Source organism: Aotus nancymaae, unplaced genomic scaffold, assembly GCF_030222135.1.
Source record: "Aotus nancymaae isolate 86718 unplaced genomic scaffold, 86718_ANA_hifiasm-v0.15.2.pri h1tg000003l, whole genome shotgun sequence".
Lineage (NCBI taxonomy): Eukaryota > Metazoa > Chordata > Mammalia > Primates > Aotidae > Aotus > Aotus nancymaae.
Window position 1 is genome coordinate 16851857 of NW_026988414.1, and position 21314 is coordinate 16873170.

Sequence of the window (21314 nt, forward strand, 5' to 3'; positions counted from 1 at the left end):
ATGTGGTACATATGTGGGTAGGACCTTCTTGGTTAAATGCACTAGTGCTTTCTCAGTCTTTAGGCCCCTGATCAGTCATATAGAAATGCTTCTCAGTTCAGTTTTCCCTGCCACAATTCCTCTCTTAAGTTTTGCAAAGGCTTTCAGTCGTGAGGAAGAAGGTGGTCAGTTGGGATCATGCTGATGCCTTCTATTACTAGAATAAAATCTTTCTGAAAAAAAGTTAGAAGCCTTCTTATAGGCTGAGCAACCCAAGCACTACAGCTAATTGGCATAATAACTAACTTACAATGTGCTGGTATAAGAATAGTATGAGCATAGGGAAATGTCAATTTGTAAATGACGTGTTAAAAACCAAATACCAGCCAGGCATGGTGGCTCACACCTGTAATCCTAGCACTTTGAGAGGCCGAGGCAGGTGGATTGCCTGAGCTCAGGAGTTTGGGACCAGTCTGGGAAATATGGTAAAACCCCATCTCTATTTAAAAAAAAAAAAAAAAATACAAAAAATTAGCCAGGCATGGCGGCATGCGCTTGTAATCCCAGCTACTCAGGAGACTGAGGCAAAAGAATCGCTTAAACCTGGGAGGCAGAGGTTGCAGTGACCTGAGATCATGCCGTTATGCTTCAGCCTGGGCGACAGGGCAAGACTTCGTCTCAAAAAACAAACAACCAACAACAACAACAAAAACAAACAGCTCTTCAGTCATCTTTTGAACTTTATTCAGGTGCATTTCCTAATCAAGGAAACCCATGAATGACTTCATATGATGTATAGATCATTCTCACATGCCTCCCTGGCACTGTGTTAGTGAATATTATAACTACCATTTCTTCCTGTCTTTACTCAGTTTCTCAACTGCCTCTGACAAGTCCCCTTTTCTCTGCCACCCGATTGCCCATACAGGTGAATAGCTCTAAGACAGATGAATAAGATAACTTGGCAAAGTGAGAAGTGCTTCATGGTAGCATATTCTCCTCCATTATCTATTTCCATCTAATTCTTCTCACTATTTACGGCTCAGCTTAAATTTCACCCTCCGTTTCCCATAAGCTATGCCCCACCATTCTCTTTATTTCCTTTTTATTTTCAAAACCCTTAGGCAGTTATATGCTATACCACAAAACAAATCCTATGCATTCTTTCTTGATTTGCTCCCTATGTACTGAATGGATAATTCCCTTTTCTTCTTAATTCTATTGTGAAGTCCCCTGAGGGTATATACGTGGTCTTATATTGATTTCTGCCACCACAGACCTCTGTAAAAATTGTCTTAAGTGCTCGTTGATTGAAGGAGACATCAGAGGCTCTTGGACATGCTTTCTGAGCTGTGAACCTCAGTTTAGACAACTGGTTCATGAATATGCTGTCAGGTTCTTCTAAAAACTGGACATTTGAAGGTTTTGAAAGTAAATCAAGGAGCAGGGAAATGGAGGTGCAGAGAAGTAGATTGAATGCTATGCTGACAGTCACATAACTAGTAAGAAGTTCGGCTGGGATTAAAACTCAGTTTGCTTCCTGGAGTCCTTTATTTTAGCCTCTGCCTCTTGACAGAAGAGAACCAGCAGATGGTGTGAAAGTCAGTTTTGAGCATCAGTAATATGAGGCAGGAGTCACTGAACATCTACCAGAACTAGGGCCTTTATAACGCGATAATTCATTCAGAGGATGTAGTAAATATTGAGGGAACTAATGAATACACAAATAACTTCTACATCATTCTTTTAACCCTGTCATTAGCAGTTATGATCTTCACTATATAGAAAGTGAAAGAAAAGTTGCATAACTTGTCCAAGGAACCAGAGCTACAGCCAGATACAAACTTATGTCTATCTTATTTCAATATTTTACTTTTTCTATTTTTCTGTCTCCCAAAATTTCCAGAAGTTGAATAGTGAAATCATTCCTTCAAGTGACAAAGTTCTTTCAGAGACTATTTTATGATCTTACAAGGGTATATAATGAAAGATTATCAGGAAAGCTTCAAATACAGGGATATAAAATCAAAATTTGCTTGAATTATAGATATTCAATATATTCAATAGTAGATACTCATACTTTTTTTGTCTTTGCTTGTAGAGGATAATTCTTTCAAGAAGATAAGGGACAACTGATTTGGAGTCTACTCTGTGCTTCTAAATCTCAAATTCTGCTGAGAGTGGGACACCCTAGAACGCTAGAACCCCGGCAACACCCAGCCAAACCCACCTCCACCATGGGGGCCATGACTCAGTTGTTGGCAGGTGTCTTTCTTGCTTTGCTTGCCCTCCCTACTGAAGGCGGGGTCCTCAAGAAAGTCATCCGGCACAAGCGACAGAGTGGGGTGAATGTCACCCTGCCAGAGGAGAACCAGCCAGTGGTGTTTAACCATGTCTACAACATCAAGCTGCCAGTGGGATCCCAGTGTTCAGTGGATCTGGAGTCACCCAGTGGGGAGAAAGACCTGACCCTACCTTCAGAGCCCAGTGAAAGCTTCCAGGAGCACACAGTGGATGGGGAAAACCAGATTGTCTTCACGCATCGCATCAACATCCCCCGCCGGGCCTGTGGCTGTGCCGCAGCCCCTGATGTTAAGGAGCTGCTGAGCAGACTGGAGGAGCTGGAGAACCTGGTGTCTTCCCTGAGGGAGCAATGTAGTGCAGGAGCTGGCTGCTGTCTCCAGCCCGCCACAGGTACGAGCTGGCGGACCGCCCAGTCCCACGCTGTGCAAATGTGGAGAAATGATAAGCATAGCAGCATCCATCGCTTGCTTTCAAAGTGGGCTTACTAGAAAACTAGCTCCCCAGAGTGTTCATTACAAAGAGATTTCATGTTCAAATAAATGTGGACACTGTAACTATTTCTCTCCTGCTTGGAGGAGTCCTGGCAACAACCGTTTCTCAGAGGGGTTTTCAGGCTCCAAGAAGTCCTGCTTTGAAAAACCCTATTTCACCTTAATTATAAGTTTCTAAAATGTATTTGGCCATGAAATCTACCCAGTTTCTACCCCAAAACCTATGAATACGCCATGAAATTTCTGTTCCAGAGAGCACTCTCCGATAGGTACTGATGTGGCCCCATTACCTCATTGTACAAATAGAGAAACTGAGGCCAAGAAAGAGGATGGGATTCCTGAAGGTCCTGCAATACGGAGTTGAGTTCCTTACATCTCAGTATTCTTACAAATACACAGTGCTGCCTGTGATAGTGCTGAGTCTATAAAAATTAGGAAAAAGTTCCAATGTAATAGCTATTATAATGATGACAATCATGAGTTAAGCTACCTCCGTGTAACAGGCACTGTCGTATTATCTCATTTAAACCTTCCAGCAGCCCCTTTAAGGTAAAGGTTAGATAAGGGAAAGATAAGACCTCTTCTGCAGATCAAAGAAATGAAACTCAAAGGCATTAACTCACTGGCATGAGATGATACAAAGAGTAATAAGAGATACAGGCTTAAGCCGGGCGTGGTGTAATCCCAGTACTTTGGGAGACCAAGGCAGGTGGATTACCTGAGGTCAGGATTTGAAGACTAGCCTGACCAAGATGATGAAACCCTATCTCTACTAAAAATACAAAATTAGCTAGGTGTGGTGGTACATGCCTATAATGCTAGCAACTCAGTAGGCTGAGGCAGGAGAATCACTCAAAACCAGGAGGGAGAGGTTACAGTGAGCCAAGATCACACCATTATATTCCATCCTGGGTGACAGAATGAAACTCCACCTCAAAAAAAAAAAAAAAAGAAAAGAAAAGAAAGAAAGAGATAGGGGCTTTGCATGTGGCTGTGTGTCTCCAGAGCTCATACTCTCCCATGGATGCCCTGTCTCCACATGCATCCCATTTCAAGGAATTTTGCTGCTTTGGAACTATGTCTTTATCTCCAGTACTAAAGTTGGTAAAACTACAGGAGTTTCAGCAACTTTAAATCAGAGCTGAAAATCTCTGTTTCTGCCACTCAGAAAAAAATTACCAAAATATTCTTCAACAATTATTTCGAGAGTAGACCTAACCGCCCTAAGTGAAATATTCCTACGGCTCTGCAGGACAGGTTCTAGGTTTCTAAGAAGATTTTTAAAAACATTTTCTTTAGACATAAGTTAGTTTATCTTCCACTTCTGTCAACTCCCTGGAAAAATGCAGATGAGAATACACAGTAGGAATAATGCTAAGTAGTGATTTAAAATGATTGCTTAAAGCAGTGCTGTCTAATGAAAATATGAGTCACATGTGTAATCTTACATTTTCTAGTAGTCACGTTAAAGAAAGGAGAAAGAAACAGGTAAACATAATTTTAATCATCTCTTATTTAATTCAACATAGACAAAATACTGTTTTTTTCCAGCCTGAAATCAATGTAAAAATTATTAATGGCTATTTTACAGTCCATTATTTTATACTATTTGGAATCTGATGTGTATTTTACACTTACAGCACATCTCAATTCAGACTAGCCATGTTTCAATGCCTAATAACCACATGTGGCCCACGCCACCAAATGGTTAGTACAGATTTGGATTCTCACTTTACAAATGAGCTTTAAAAAAAATTTTCTTTCTTCCTTCTTTCAAGAAGGAGATGAAATATATTAATACAGCTGTTTGTAGGTAGAGAGAATATAGAGTGAATATATTCTAGTTCAGAGACTATAGAAGTGAGTTTTGTTTCTTCTCCTTAAGCTCCATGGAGATCAGACCAGTGGCTTCTGCATACTGAGCTAAGGCAATATTTAGGCCTTAAGGGGCTGAAGTAATGTCAACCTTGACCCCATATTCTTCACATTGACCTCCACTTAGCCTTCAGGATAGAAAGAAAAAAAAGATAAAGGCAGATACTTTTCTGGGGACAGAGGCAAACTGAAAGGTGTCCTTATAGAATCAGAAAGCCACACTTTAGCTACCTCATTTTAGTTGTGGAAAATTAGAATGTTTTGGTTATATAAACCCACATACCAACTTGAGCCAACCTTCCACAAAAATACTTTGGAAAAGAAAACAGAAAAAATTACAAGGACAGAGTGAGCTCTTAATGTGTTCACTTAACTCAAATATACCCCAGGGAAGCGGGCTGTTGGCCCAACTTCACCTGTAAGAAAACTGAGCTCCAGAGAGTCTATATCCCTTCCCAAATGTGGCGTAGATATTGAATCAAAAAAACAGAATTACATTCAGTTCAACAACTATTTCTTGGGCATCTTTTATGTGCCTGGCCTTGATCAGGCACTAAAGAAATAACATAGCCCAGCATAATGCATTCCACAAGGCAGTGACTCATAATCATCACAGGGCTTGTAAGACTTCTTGAAAATGTGGCAAAAACTAAGAATCCACTCCCCGGGGGTAGAAATACACACACACACCCCTACAAACACACACACCCCTACACATAATCACACACTGTCTTTGCATACAAGCCTATAATTTCAGGGAGTCCAGATTATGAATCCCTACCTGGTGTAAGTGGATGTGAGTCTCATCTGATTTCACACACTAAACAACTGGTTATCAAGCCACATGGAGCCTGAGGGTGCAACCATCCTTCAGCTAAATTTGATTCTGGGTGCTCTGGGTAGATAGCAAGAAATGTGGCTGTTGAGCCTGGCTGAGAACTTATTTCTTTTGTTGCAGGCCGTGTGGACACCAGGCCCTTCTGCAGTGGTCGGGGAAACTTCAGCACTGAAGGATGTGGCTGTGTCTGCGAATCTGGCTGGAAAGGCCCCAACTGCTCTGAGCCTGAATGTCCAAGCAACTGTCACCTTCGAGGCCAGTGCATTGATGGGCAGTGCATCTGTGATGAGGGCTTCACGGGTGAAGACTGCAGCCAGCTGGCTTGCCCCAGCGACTGCAACGACCAGGGCAGGTGTGTGAATGGAGTCTGCATCTGTTTCGAAGGCTACTCTGGGGCTGACTGCAGCCGGGAAGTCTGCCCAGTGCCTTGCAGTGAGGAGCATGGCACGTGTGTAGATGGCTGGTGTGTGTGCCACGATGGCTTTGCAGGTGATGACTGCAGCAAGCCTCTGTGTCTCAACAATTGCTACAACCGTGGGCGATGCGTGGAGAATGAGTGTGTGTGCGATGAGGGCTTCACGGGCGAGGACTGCAGTGAGCTCATCTGCCCCAACGACTGCTTCGACCGGGGCCGCTGCATTAATGGCACCTGCTACTGCGAAGAAGGCTTCACGGGTGAAGACTGCGGGAAGCTCACCTGCCCACACGCCTGCCATGACCACGGCCGGTGCGAGGAGGGGCAGTGCGTGTGTGACGAGGGCTTTGCCGGTGTGGACTGCAGTGAGAAGAGGTGTCCTGCTGACTGTCATAACCATGGCCGCTGTGTCGACGGGCGGTGTGAATGTGATGATGGTTTCACGGGAGCTGACTGCGGGGACCTCAAGTGTCCCAATGGCTGCAGTGGCCATGGCCGCTGTGTCAATGGGCAGTGCGTGTGTGATGAGGGCTATACTGGGGAGGACTGCAACCAGCTGCGGTGCCCCAATGACTGTCACAGTCGGGGCCGCTGTGTCCAGGGAAAATGTGTATGTGAGCAAGGCTTCAAGGGCTATGACTGCAGTGACATGAGCTGCCCCAACGACTGTCACCAGCACGGCCGCTGTGTGAATGGCATGTGTGTCTGTGATGACAGCTACATGGGGGAAGACTGCCGGGATCGCCGATGCCCCAGGGACTGCAGCAACAGGGGCCGCTGTGTGGATGGACAGTGCGTCTGTGAGGACGGCTTCGCCGGCCCTGACTGTGCAGAACTCTCCTGTCCGAATGACTGCCATGGCCAGGGTCGCTGTGTGAACGGGCAGTGCATGTGCCATGAAGGATTCACGGGCAAAGATTGCAAGGAGCAAAGATGTCCCAGTGACTGTCATGGCCATGGCCGCTGTGAGGATGGCCAGTGCATCTGCCATGAGGGCTTCACAGGCCTGGATTGTGGCCAGCGCTCCTGCCCCAATGACTGCAGCAACTTGGGGCAGTGCATCTCAGGCCGCTGCATCTGCAATGAGGGCTACACCGGAGAAGACTGCTCAGAGGGTGAGTCGCAGGGCGCGGACCACGTGATGATGGCTATGATGGAGTGGACACCTAGTGTGGGGTGGAAAACTACGTTTATATTTATAAACGTGCATACACACTGATTCTTTGTATATATCAATATATTCATTTAAACACACACCCATAACGACTCTTTAAGGGGGCCCTGTCATTCAGTTGTTACAACGTGACATGTTTAAGGGCTTGAAGGGCTCAGAGAGGTAATATAATTGTCTCAGGGACACAGCTGACACATCACAGAGCTGGTATTCGAGTCTGCCTAACTCATCTACACGGAGTTTAACATCTATTATCCAAGATGAGGTAGATAAAGAGATAACCTCTCTTTTGCTAAACATTAGCTTTCCTTCCTACTCTCCACTGACATTAAACCAACAGTAAACAAAATCTCTTTATTTGAATGGATGTAAAAATTCAGCTAAATTGAATATGCAGTGACATAACATAAAAACAACTATTTCAAATGCATACTCAGCTAAGGACAAAATGCCTATTATCCACAAGATTGCCTGCCTTTTAATTGTCTTTTGTTACTGGTTTTGTTTTTGTTTTTGTTGGTTTTTTAAATCCAAAAGTCTGTAAGCTCCTTATCCTTAAAAAGGCATTATTTCTAGCAGTTAGTGTGGGGTCTGGTACATAGTAAATGCTCAGTAAACTCTGGTTAAATGAAAACACAGGAGAGAAAAATAATGCTCATGTTTAATGAGTGTCTTCTTTGAACTTCTCTCTTCCACACATTATTACAATTGTCAAAATGGAGAATTTTTGCCTTTACTAAAGTTACTGGTATCTAGACATAAATAAATCGCTTTGCGTTCAATGGGACCCAAGCAGGGAAGCCTGGTTGGAAAGAACACCAGGCTGGCAGGAAGGAGACCTAAGTTCGAAACTTGATGAAGTGAGCAAACTTGGTCAAGTCATTCTGCCTTACACACATCTGTAAAATAAGAACGTTGGATCGGATGAGCCCAAAATACCCTCCCAGTGCTAGGGACATGCAACTCACAGTTCAGAGCAGGGAGTCAGGCTGAGACTGCACTTTCCCATCTCAACGGCCTGCATCTGAACTAAGACCCGGGGAGCAGAGAAAGTTAGAGAGGCCAGAACACCAAAGGCCACATGGCTGACCTGGGACTCCAGCCTGAAGGAAATGGACTAAGGAACAGCCACCACAGGTCTTAAGATGGATCACAGCAGGGGGTCATTGATGCCTTCTGCATTTTAGAGACAATGGAAGATCTTCAGTCCTCTGTGGCTGACAGTGGAAGAGACAGGTCAAGAGAAACAAACCTAGAGGGATTTTATTGGGCACATCGTTGACCCCAGATGTCCTTTCTTATTCCTGCCAGTGTCTCCTCCCAAAGACCTCATCGTGACAGAAGTGACAGAAGAGACGGTCAACCTGGCCTGGGACAATGAGATGCGGGTCACGGAGTACCTCGTCATGTACACGCCCACCCATGAGGGTGGCCTGGAAATGCAGTTCCGTGTGCCCGGGGACCAGACGTCCACCGTCATCCGGGAGCTGGAGCCTGGTGTGGAGTACTTTATCCGGGTATTCGCCATCCTGGAGAACAAGAAGAGCATTCCTGTCAGCGCCAGGGTGGCCACATGTGAGTGAGCAAAACTCTTTCGGGCAGCCTCACCTGACCTCAGCCCTCCCTCACCATGGCCCCTACCATCCTATAGTTGTTTGTTATAGTTACACCAAGTAAGAGCCTAGAATTAAGTCCATAGAATCACTTCTTAAAGAAATATCTCATTTTCCATAAAATCTTTCTCCTAGATCTCCTATATACTTCCTGCCAGAGAGAATCATTACAAGCGACACTTAGCAAGTGTTTGCTATGTACTAAACTTTGTTGTAAGAAGACTACATATTAGTGTAAGAGTCCTCATGTGGTTGGCTGTGGTAGCTCATGCCTGTAACCCCAGCACTTTGAGAGGCCGAGGCAGGTGGATCACCTGAGGTCAGGAGTTAGAGACCAGCCTGGCCAACATGGTGAAACCCCATCTCTACTAAAAATACAAAAACTAGCCAGGCATGATGGTGCACACCTGTAATCCCAGCTACTTAGGAGGCTGAGGCAGAGAATAGCTTGAACCCAGGAGGCAGAGGTTGCAGTGAGCTGAGATCACAACACTGCACTACAGCCTGAGCAACAGAGCAAGACTCCATCTCAAAAAAAAAAAAAAGGGTCCTCATTTTATGAGTTAGTATATATATGAAATAGGAGCTATTGTTAACCCCATTTTATAGATGGGGAAACTGAGACCTCATGGTTAAGCATCTTTTTTTTTTTCCAACACATTGAAACACATCAAATGGAAAGGTTAAGCATCTTATCCCAAATCATGCCGCTAACAAGTAGTAGAAGCAAAACTTTAACCCTGGCAGTCCTGGCAGATTTATGCTCTTCACCACTCTATTGCTTTTCAGTGGAGCTCACTATCTATTTTTTTAAGTGGAAATATTCTGGTTTATGATTTTAGCATCAATATAATTACCTTCATATCTAAAAGCAAGCTCTGGCTAGAAATTGACCCTTTCTTGCTTAATAATAATAACATTGGCTGCCATTTATTGAACTTGCTCTGCATGCCACGAACCAAGACCAGCAGTCTACAGGGAGTACATCACTCACTCCTCAATGCATTCCCAAGAAGTAGACATATTTATCTTCCTTTCCTAGGTGAAGAAACTGAGGCGTAGAGTATTGTATGCAATTTGCTCAAGTTCACATTGATACTAATAGTAGAGCTTAGATTCTAAGCCCAAGTCTGGCTGATTACAAAGCCTGTGTTTGTTTTAGATTTCACTATATGAAATAGAAACAATTAATGATACTGTTTGTTCTAATATTAATTTTTATACAGCCTCATAGTAGACCTTATCCCAGAAGAAGCTGTGAAAGGGCGCCTGCTCTGGTTGTCAGCCCTGACCGTTGCAGACATCTGGTCTGGTTTAGTGGAATCATGGCTGAGTTGCCCACCCACACACCTGCCCTATCCTTACATTCTATTTGTGTTGTTCCTTATAGACTTGCCTGCCCCTGAAGGCCTGAAATTCAAGTCCATCAAGGAGACATCTGTGGAAGTGGAGTGGGATCCTCTAGACATTGCTTTTGAAACCTGGGAGATCATCTTCCGGAATATGGTAAGGAGTACAAAAGAGCAGATCCATTTGACCTCAAGGATTCAAAATGATCAAAGGGTTCTGAAGACTTTTGTATCCACTCAATTTCCTTAGCTTTTGGTGGAGGACAAGACTCTAATTAGCACCTTTTGTATTAGCATCTATATTTTAAGGGATGTTGGTTTTCCCCTGCTTTTAATAAGTCATAAAGTATAGCACTTAGGACTGAGAGTCTAGACAAATAGAACTTGTCATCTCAAGGTTCCAATTGTCCCTCATCACCTTGGAAATCTCTACTCAGAGGCAAAGAAGAGAATAAACGGTCTCTCCCTCAAAATACAGGTGCACGTCAGACTTGAGCAACCCTTCTCTCCAGGTCCGAAAGCACATGTGAGACAGGGAACTTGTTCTCTGAATTTAAGCCCAGCCTCTGCCACCAACTAGCTGTGTGACTACCCAACAATCACCCTGTTTCTCTGATGCTGGCCTCAGTCTACCAAAGGAGGGATTGAGCTTGTGGCTTCAGAAGTCCTTTGGCTCTCACATTCTCTCATTTGACTTGCATGACAAAGGGGTAGAGGTTTATGAGAGGGAGAAACAAACTAGAGAAATGTCATTATCATCTCTGTATCTTAGTAGTTCACATACTGATCTGATGCATAGTAAGTGCCTAATGAATAGATGAAAAAATGAAAGAGGAATGACTGAATACAGAGTGAGTGAATCACATAAATTAAGAGACTGACACCTCCCCTAAGTCTTACCAAGCTCCCTCTATCTCTCAGAATAAAGAAGATGAGGGAGAGATCACCAAAAGCCTGAGGAGGCCAGAGACCTCTTACCGGCAAACCGGTCTAGCTCCTGGGCAAGAGTATGAGATATCTCTGCACATAGTGAAAAACAATACCCGGGGCCCTGGCCTGAAGAAGGTGACCACCACACGTGAGTATCACCTTTAATACCCCTGTTACAATGATAAGGCTGATTGTACCTCATAGCATCTCCTGGTTGAGAAAGTGCCTTCTCATATAGCATCTATATTATTTAACTTTTGCTACATTTTTTAAAAGTCCAGAGACAGTGGTTTAAAATAACAATTCTTTGCATGTTGGTGATCTAGGTTTGGGCTTAGCTGAGCAGTTTATCTGTTCTTGACTGCACTCCTCATATATCTGTGTGGTTAAGGAGTGGATTGGCCTAAGATGGCCTCAGCCAAGATGGTGTCTTTCTGCTTCACAGGTCTCTCATTCTCCAGGATGCTGGTCCTGTTCACACAACTGTTGAACAGGTTCAAAACTGGCATTAGATCACTTCTATCAAAGTACATCCCAAGGCCAGTTTATGTTTAAGGAATGGAGAAACAGATACATCTCTTGATGAAAGGAGTTTCAAAATCGCCTTTCAAAGGGGCATGAACTACCTGAAGATGGATAATTAAGCCCATTGCTAACAATCTACCATGTCACTAGTTTAATATTAGCACCCAGTTCTAGGACAGATGAGGGGAAAATATTAACGTTAAGTTGTAAAGAAGCTAAATCACTTTAACATCACATAGTTAACACTATCAGGAGCATAACTTTAAGCTAGGGTAAGTTTTATAACTTTAACCCCGTTTCTGCTAACATTGACTAGGCTCTGATTTATGCAGAATGTTGATTCCATCTCTTCAATAGGAACCTAAATAAAAATATACTCAATGCTAATGATGTCAGAACTTCTTGTGAGTAGAATAGGATTTCGCAGTACTAGATCGTTTGGTAAGAAAAATATCTGAATTTGGAGTTGCTCTACCAGGAAGCAATTTATTTTATTTTATTATTATTTTTTTTTTTGACACAGAGTCTCACTCTGTCTCCCAGTCTGGAGTGCAGTGGTGCGATCTCAGCTCACTGCAACCTCTGCCTTCTGGGTTAAAGTGATTCTCCTGCCTTAGTCTCTCAAGTAGCTGGAATTACAGGTGCCCACCACCACACCCAGCTAATTGTTTTGTATTTTTAGTAGAGACGAGGTTTCACCATGTTGGCCAGGCTGGTTTCGAACTCCTGACCTCAAGTGATCCACCTGCCTCAACCTGCTAAAGTGCTAGGATTACAGGCTGAAGTTTTTTAAAAAGAAAAAAATACATAATTTTGCACTTCCATAAAGGAAAACCTCTTTATTTTCTTCAAGATAACATATGCATAGACTCTAAGTAATTGACTCTTCTTGGCAGGGGTTGTTGGAAAAGTTAAATCAGTTGCTAATGACAAGAAAGAACATCTTGCATTTAAATATTTGCACATTTTGCCTAGCTCATAGCCAATTCCACGGATTTTCTCCTTCATAAGCAAGCATTTTCCATCATCCTGACAACATCTCTCTGTGGTAGGTAGAAAAGCAGGTACCAACAGGAAAAAAAATCATTAGATCAACAGAAAGACAAAGAAAAGACAAAGCAAATGCTTAGTTGCTATGGAGGAGGTGCACTGAAAATACAAAAGATTTTTTTTTCACTGCTCTTTCTTTTTAATCTAAATTTGGGAATTGGCTGCTTTATTTCTTATTTCAGAACAAACATTCTCACCTTTGAAGCTGCATAATCATATAAATTTCAACATAGGGGGACAGTTATTTACATGTTCATTTTGCTGATATACCTGAAGCCTTTAAACTTTTAACCTTTTTTTCCAGATTTAAAGGGCCTTAAACTTTCAGTTCAAAACACCTTTGGCTCCTTCTCTCTGGCATCTATATAAAGGTGGTATTACACTTACTTTTGAGGTCAATATTGAGAGGTGTTGTCATAGAAAGGGGAAAAAGGATGGCTTTGGATTCAATCAGTTCTGAGTTTGAATTCCATCTTCATCATTCACTAACCCCTTGGAAAAATCTGTTTCTTTAAGCTTCAAATCCAACAGCTGAAAATGGGTTTACAGTATTCTCCTTGTGGGGTTGTCGTAAGACTCAAGACATAAATAACAAAGCACCATGTTTGCACTTGATAAGAACAGAGCAGTGTTAGTTTCTGCTATTCAAGGGTCCAAAATCTGGGGGGTATCAGTGTCCTTGACTGAATCCCAACTTCTTTAATGAAAGGGGTACTAAGGAAGGGACTAGGTACGGTTTGGGTGCTTGCTAGCACCTATAAGAACATAGAACAGGCAGCTTCTGTCCGTTTTTGTGGCATCATTTTCATTACGCATTTGATAAGTACATTATCTGTGAGCTGAGACTGATGTATGAACACCTAGACTTCAAAAACAGACTGCAGTTTTCTCACAATCAGCTGCGAATTACTCTTCCTTTTCATTCCCTGTATAAAGTCAATTTCCTTTCACTTGTTATTGTTTACTGAACCAATGCTGAAAACACAAATATTTTTTAAAAAAAGAAACATTTACTGAATACCCAGAATGTGCCTGTCTCTATGCTGGGAATTAAAAAAGACTCCCTCTCTGAATGAATCAATGACCCCATCTAAATTGATTCTACAGTACAGAAATCTGTTATGAAACAGTAAGAAATGTATGACACTAGAATGCTCTTAGAGGACAGCCGCAGCCACAGGGATGGAATATGTGTTTACCTGACTGCAGCAGGGTTAAAAAAAAAAAAGGCTTTTCATTAGGAGACAACATTTAAGTGGGGTTTTGAAGGATGCACAGGAGATTTTTAGAGGAGAGAGGTATGATCTTAGAAAGAAGAAATGAGAGAACAGCATGTGCAGAGACCAGGTGGTGCTCAACCGCATAATGTGCTTCCAGAGCTCTGAGCGTCTATCAAAGTACAACACCAGAATGGGCGGGGCAGAAAAAGTCAAGATGAGCATGCAAAAATGGGCAAGGCTTGAAATAGCAATGACTTTCTTGCGTGAATTTTTTTTTATCAAGAATAACTTTCCATACATTGTCAAGTCTACTGCCTCACTTTTCTGCTTTGTAATTCGATGGAAAAGTTTTCAGCCACCCAGGAAAGTTTGCCTAATTAAAGATGTAGAAAGAGTAAGTTCATTTTTTCAAATGAAGTATCCCCAAAGCATGTTTCCTCAACTTATGAGAATAGTAATAATAATAATAATAACAAAAGAACAACCTTTTTTTTTTTTTTTTTTTTTTTTTTTGAGACAGAGTTTTGCTCTTGTTACCCAGGCTGGAGTGCAATGGCGCGATCTCCACTCACCGCAACCTCCGCCTCCTGGGTTCAGGCAATTCTCCTGCCTCAGCCTCCTGAGTAGCTGGGATTACAGGCACGCACCACCGTGCCCAGCTAAATTTTTGTATTTTTAGTAGAGACGGGGTTTCACCATGTTGACCAGGATGGTCTCGATCTCTTGACCTCGTGATCCACCCGCCTCGGCAGTGCTGGGGTTACAGGCATGAGCCACCGCGCCCGGCCGAACAACCTTTTTTTTTTTATGTGACATCCATGAACCAGGCTCTGTGCTAGATGCCTTGCAAGCTTTATCTCTCTTAAGATTTGAAAAAACAAAAACAAAAAACACTAGAGGTAGCTGTTATTATCCCTACTTAGAGCTTTTCAAACCAAAAACTGAGGTTCAGACAGGTAAACTAAAGTCAAGCGGTTAGTATACAGCTAAGTGTTCACCCACAGGCCTGGAGAGTTACGAAGTCCTGTCTCTGCTCAGCCTCAGGCACTGGCCCTGACCTCTGAACCCATTCTTTCTGTCCTCTGCCCATCATAGGCTTGGATGCCCCCAGCCAGATCGAGGTGAAAGATGCCACAGACACCACTGCTTTGATCACCTGGTTCAAGCCCCTGGCTGAGATCGACGGCATTGAGCTGACCTACGGCATCAAAGATGTGCCAGGCGACCGTACCACCATCGATCTCACAGAGGACGAGAACCAGTACTCCATCGGGAACCTGAAGCCTGACACAGAGTACGAGGTGTCCCTCATCTCCCGCAGAGGTGACATGTCGAGCAACCCAGCCAAAGAGACCTTCACAACAGGTAAAAGGCCTGCCCCTGTTAACAGATACAGTAAAGGAAAGATTGAAAAATTTCCATCCCACTCCATGTTGAGGTGTCTTCCAGGTTCATTTTACAGTAAGAAAAATGGTAAGAGTATTTCTACTCTTTTAGATTTGAAAATATAATAGCAATTTGTTAATTAATTTTTCAAAAAAACCCACAAAATTCCAAATAATCTTCCAATGCACCTTTGGGGGCGGGGGACATACATAGAAGATGCTGGTCTGATATTCTCAGACAAGAGTTCTCCTTAAAGTTCAAATAAATATTTTTGAAGTAAAATACAATATATGTAAACATATATGACAAATGAGCCTCCTATCACCTTAGCCTCTGGCATTATTTTTAAAGTTCAGAAGTGTCCATTTTTCATTCAGTAAATATTTTTTCCGAGCTCAGTAAGCACTTTGTGAGTTATTAGAAATATAATGAGGAGGACGGGCATGGTGGTTCACACCTGTAATCCCAGCATTTTGGGAGGCCAAGGCGAGCGGATCACGAGGTCAACAGATCAAGACCATCCTGGCCAACATGGTGAAACCCCACCTCTACTAAAAATACAAACATCATCTGGGTGTAGTGGCACATGCTACTCAGGAGGCTGAGGCAGGAGAATCACTTGAGCCCAGGAGGCAGAGGTTGCAGTGAGCCAAGATTGTACCACTGCACTCCAGCCTGGTGACGGAGCGAGACTCCATCTCAAAAACAAATAAAAAGAAAGAAAAGGAAAAGAAATACGATGAGAAAATGCAAAAGACCAGTTCTTGCTCTCATGAGCTTATTCTTAAGTCTCTGTATTGTTCTTTAAGCACAAACTCTGAGAAAAACACAAATGGCTAAATTGTTGCAGTCATCCATAATAGGATAATAGGGAAAGGTGCCAAATCTGTAGCATTTGTTTAGATTTGCACATCAACTATGAGGACAGATGAGTGTGCTAAGAATTTTGTAAATTCTCTCCAGCGACAGGTACCTTTCATATGTCAGCTTGAGCTGTCAAAGATTCTTGCTCTCTTGTAACTGATATATTCAATGCCAATGTTCCTTCTTCTCTCAAACAGGCCTCGATGCTCCCAGGAATCTTCGACGAGTTTCCCATACAGAAAACAGCATCACCCTGGAATGGAGGAATGGCAAGGCAGCTATTGACAGTTACAGAATTAAGTATGCACCCATCTCCGGAGGGGACCATGCTGAGGTTGATGTCCCAAAGAGCCAACAAGCCACAACCAAAACAACACTCACAGGTGAGCTCTGCATCTCTGCCTGCCTGAGCCAGCCAGCCCTAGAGGGCTCTTAAAGGATGGGCACTTCCTCCCACATGTCCCCATTTGCAACCCTCAGAAATAAGTCCAATTTCCAGACATCCCGCTTACTTGGACTGCAGCGAGTTCGTTTGTAAAACATTATGAACATTGGTTATAACCTCCAGAGACCAACTCAAAGCCATTTTTATCATCCTCTGAACGTCCCTTTGATTTCAGGATGAATCTCAGCTTGCACATTCTCTCCTTAGGTCTGAGGCCAGGAACTGAATATGGGATTGGAGTTTCTGCTGTGAAGGAAGACAAGGAGAGCAATCCAGCAACCATCAACGCAGCCACAGGTGAGGCATACCTGGGATTCCCATCCCACTGAGCTGGTGCTGGGCAGACGAGACAGGGCAAATGTGGCCAAAACCTGTTTAAAGAGAAAAAGTAGAAGCCCAGAGGAGAAAGGGCCCTGTAGTACCATCTAGCCCCAATGTTGAAATTCAAAAGGAACATAAGCACCGTCCATCTATATGATGCCAACATCATCCCCCGTACAGGAAGGGGGACAGAAGATTTTTAAAAGAAAAATTGGAACCGGCTCTATAAGAAATTCACAAACATTTTAAAATTGGTAATTAATTGCATCTTTTAAATAAACTATTGTCTAGTCCAAACACATCTGTGGGGTTTTCTCTGAGAAAACACCTAACTTTTATACCCCTGTCAAGCAGATTATAAGTAACAGGATCATAGTTTAAGTCTAGGTCTTAATTAGACCTTATAATTAGACCTGTTTTACAGAAGTGAAAAGAGAGACCCAGAGAGGTGAATCATATGCGGTCCCTCAGCTCCTCTGTGGCAGACCTGGGATTCTAGCCCAGAGCAGTTGACTTTCAGCCCCAGATGCAGCCCTGCCTTGCAACCTCTGAAGAGCATTCATCTCTGTTCTCCTCCCAGAATTGGACGCACCCAAGGACCTTCGGGTTTCTGAAACCGCAGAGACCAGCCTGACCCTGCTCTGGAGGACACCGTTGGCCAAATTTGACCGCTACCGCCTCAATTACAGCCTCCCCACAGGCCAGCGGGTGGAGGTCCAGCTGCCGAGAAACACCACCTCCTATGTCCTGAGAGGCCTAGGCCCAGGACAGGAATACAATATCCTCCTGACAGCCGAGAAGGGCAGGCACAGGAGCAAGCCTGCACGCCTGAAGACATCCACTGGTGAGTCTGCCCTGAGCTTCCTCCAAACTCTAGGTTGATTCTGAGGTTTTCAGATCTCTTCAGCCAGGTTGTCCTCACATGAGCAAGCCATTTGCAAAAACAAGCCACTTTCTCCATGCCTGAAGCCCCTGAACACCACTTTGAAAGGGCTGCTTACTCGTCTTTTCTGCCTCCTGTCAACTGATTCAGCAAAGTTCTCCCACTGGGCAATAGGGGTTTTGAAATATCTCTTCCTAGAAGAACTTAAAACATCAGGATTTGTGTTTGCATTTGCCTATGATTTTTGTTTTCTTTTTAACTATGTGTTCACAGAATCTTTTTAATTGTTTCTTGTCTATTTCCTTCTTTTAGCCTAACAATGAATTTACTCTTCATTTTATTTCTTTTAAAGATGAGCAAGATGTTGGTAATAATCTTTTCAATTATTTTCCACAAAATGTTTTTATTCCAGGTTTTTTGCTTTCTGTGTTATCCCTGAAGAGTGTGGCACATGTCCCTTTGAGACTTCCATGGTGCCCTCTCATTTTCTCTTTTCTCTTAGTCATTAGGACATTAACCTTGTTTGTCTATGACAACAGCTTAATCCTGACATTCTGGCTGATGCAACCTATTCACTGAACCTGCTCCCATGCTTACTTGGTGGCTAAACTGAAGAGACAATCAGGATTTAAAAATATTTCTTCCTTTACGAAAAATAGTCCCATTCAGTTTTGGCCACCAAATATTCAAAATGTATAGGTGGAAAATGTCACCTCTCCAGGGTTTGGCAAGTAATAGTCTTTACTTCCAATGTAGTTAGTAAGCATGTACTGACTACCTGCTACCTACATTGTACCATGCTGATATTCGAGGAAAAGTAGTTCCCAGGGTCAGCATTGTTATGTGCGCTCCTGTGTGCCTGCTCATAGTGCTTGGAGAAGACTAGATACTCAGAATATAGACAGAACTCAAGAACAACAGTGATCTCGGGAAATCAGGAGCAGCTGGCAAAGAGGTCATGGCAGAGATATTATTCCAGTTAAACCTTGATAAGCAAGAAAAGGGTTAGAAGAATGGGCATATTTGGAAATGGCTTGAAGAGTCTTTGTCGCAGGATCTTCAGTCTCAAATCACAGTCATTTACATAAGATAGAAGTTGGTTTTCTTTCTTATAAAATGAATCTGGAGCTGGGAGGTACAGGGATAACTTAGTTTCAAATTGTCAGGCACCCAGGCTGCTTCTGTCTCTTTTCCACCATGTTTAGTCCTTTCTTTTCTTTCTTTCTTTTCCATTCTCAAAGTCATCTTGGTGTCACAACACAGCTGTTGTAGTACAGCCATGACATCTGCGTTCTAGGCAGCATAAGAGAAGGAGAACCGAAACCCCCAAAGCAGAGCACCTTCTAGGCGAGTCTTTCTGGAAACCCCACCAATCACTTCTCCGTAGTTCGTTGGCCACTCTTAGCTGTAAGGGAGACGTGGAAAGGTACTCTTTCATCCAAACATGTTGCTTCCACATAAAATTGAGATTATTTGTAAAAGGGAAATTTGGCAGACAAGGAGCAGTCTCTGCCAGAGTCTGAACTGAGTTCAGGTGGTCAATTCTGTTGACTCTGCATTAACTGCTTCCCACACAACTATAAGATGATAATCAAGGATGCTCTGAAAGAGTAGTTTAATCAAAACTAAGAAGGGGGATAGAATCAAGAAGAAATAAATCTACAGTAGAGATTTAAATATTTCAGCTTTATAAACATGAGCTTGTTATAAAGTATCAAGGGCAACAAATGAATCAGAAATACACAAAAGACAAAATCCTTTTCTTTCTCTCTTTCTTTCCTCCTCCCTCCCTCCTCCTCTTCGTCCTCCTCCTCCCTCCTCTGCCCCTTTCTCTCAGCTGTCCCTTGAGTTTGATAAATGCTGTTTCTAAGAGAGATTTCCATTGCCCTTAGTCACTCCACCTTCTGGTGATGGCCACATTGCTTCCTTCCTCCAGTGAGAAACCCCCGCACCTCAGTAGTCACTGGAGAGGTTTTATCATCTCCCGGAGATTCTGAGGTGTGGGGCTTCTCCACTACAGAAAGGAGACAACGTGGCCATCACCAGGAGATTTACTAGCTAGAATTATTCTGTTTCTGAACGTGAGCCCCCCATATCAGCATTCCAAAGTCTCAGTAATTTCATTTCCCCTACCGCGCCTCCTTAATACCATTTCAAAGATATCATGTTTCATATTTAAAGACATGCTTCAGTGTGGGAAAAATTTTCAAAGTTCTTTTTGCTGGTTCTTCTCCACTGTCCACAAAATATTTACCCTATCCCTTTCTCCGGGGAGGGGGAGGAATATATTTTTATATATGTATGTGTGTGTGTGTATATATATATATATACACACATATATATATATATAAAATGTTTTATTTAAGGTGAAGCAGACATTTATTTCCCTCTCTTGAATTCTAACTTTTAAAGTCTTCTGCATTCACTCAGTCAATAGAATACTATCACCATGCTCTGTGCTAAGTTTTGGGGCTACTAGAGCAAAGAAGACTGGTATTTGACTCCAAGGAACTCACTGTATAGCAAACAGATGCTGAGACAACATCCTGCTCACTACGATTGAGGGTACAGAGGGTGCAGCCAGTGCACGGGAGACACTGGATCTGACTTCAGAGAATCAGGAAAGGCTTACAATGGGAAGACACTTTTGGACAGAGACATAAGAGGCAAACAGGACTTTATGTGTTACATAGAATAGGTAAAGAAGTAGAAGCCCAGGCACCTGGGCTTGGTAAGCATATAGGAAGAAAGAAAACAGGAAAAGTGAGAGCTCTTGGGTGAAAGAACCAGGTGGCTGTAAGTCCTGACATGTTGCGGAGTGTTAGGTTCAACCCTCAGAAGAAAGAACCTCCCAGCTCTGTATCACTGGATTCTTAATAGCAGAAGTTTGCAAGTCACCACTCAAGGTCTGTGGAGTTTATGGGAAAAAAAAAAATGGAATTTTTCCCAGGGAATTCCAGGGTTTTAGCAATGGATTGGGCCATAATGCAAGGCTTTTCCTTGATGTGGCGCCACACTAAAAGTATGCATAACCTGGTCACCAATTGCACCTCTTGCCCAAAGACCCAGCCATGGGTTACAGGGCCCTACAGAATCTGGCCCCGCTGGCCCATTCTCTGATGTCAGTCCTGCCACTCATGCCCTTGCTCACTGCACTGTGGCCTCTTTGGCCTTTGCACTGTTCCTTAAGCTCACTGAGCCTGCTCCCACCCTCAGGTCTTGGTGTGTGCTGCTCCTGCTCCCTGGATACCACTCTTCTCCCAGTGCTTCCCATGGCATGCTCCCTCATTTCACTCAGCAGCTCAGGTGTGACCCAGAACAAGAGCTTCTCTGACCACCAGCCTAAAAAGCACCCCCATCCTGATCTACCCCTTCATGCTGCTCTAGAGTTCCTTGTGACATTTATCTGCCTTGATATTATGCAAGTGTTGGCCTACCATAGTATCTATGGCCTAAGTCCCCATCAGTGGCCAGAATGTAACAACTGACTCCTTTATCTACTGCAACATCCCAGTGCCCTGAAAACAGACAAGTGAGTGGTATGAGCTTCAGAAGTGTTTGGGGACCCTGGCTACTCCAGAGTCAGCATTTCCATTGAACCTCCTGATTCTTCCCTTCTACCTCTGCATTCACAGCCCAATTCTTTCCTTAA

General features: G+C 43.2%; 1 protein-coding gene across 7 annotated transcripts in view; it reads left to right on the forward strand.

The window, feature by feature from the left end:
• Positions 1-21314, forward strand: part of TNC (tenascin C) — a 94329-nt gene that overhangs the window by 24697 nt on the left and 48318 nt on the right. For all 7 annotated transcript variants that reach the window (XM_064378524.1, XM_064378531.1, XM_064378541.1 and 4 more), the window contains exons 2-10: positions 2081-2673; positions 5608-7017; positions 8388-8651; positions 10080-10195; positions 10960-11116; positions 14859-15128; positions 16211-16396; positions 16666-16755; positions 17360-17623. In XM_064378524.1, coding sequence (XP_064234594.1) covers positions 2217-2673; positions 5608-7017; positions 8388-8651; positions 10080-10195; positions 10960-11116; positions 14859-15128; positions 16211-16396; positions 16666-16755; positions 17360-17623 — 3214 coding nt within the window. In that variant the 5' untranslated portion in view covers positions 2081-2216. The remainder of the gene's footprint in view (positions 1-2080; positions 2674-5607; positions 7018-8387; positions 8652-10079; positions 10196-10959; positions 11117-14858; positions 15129-16210; positions 16397-16665; positions 16756-17359; positions 17624-21314) is intronic.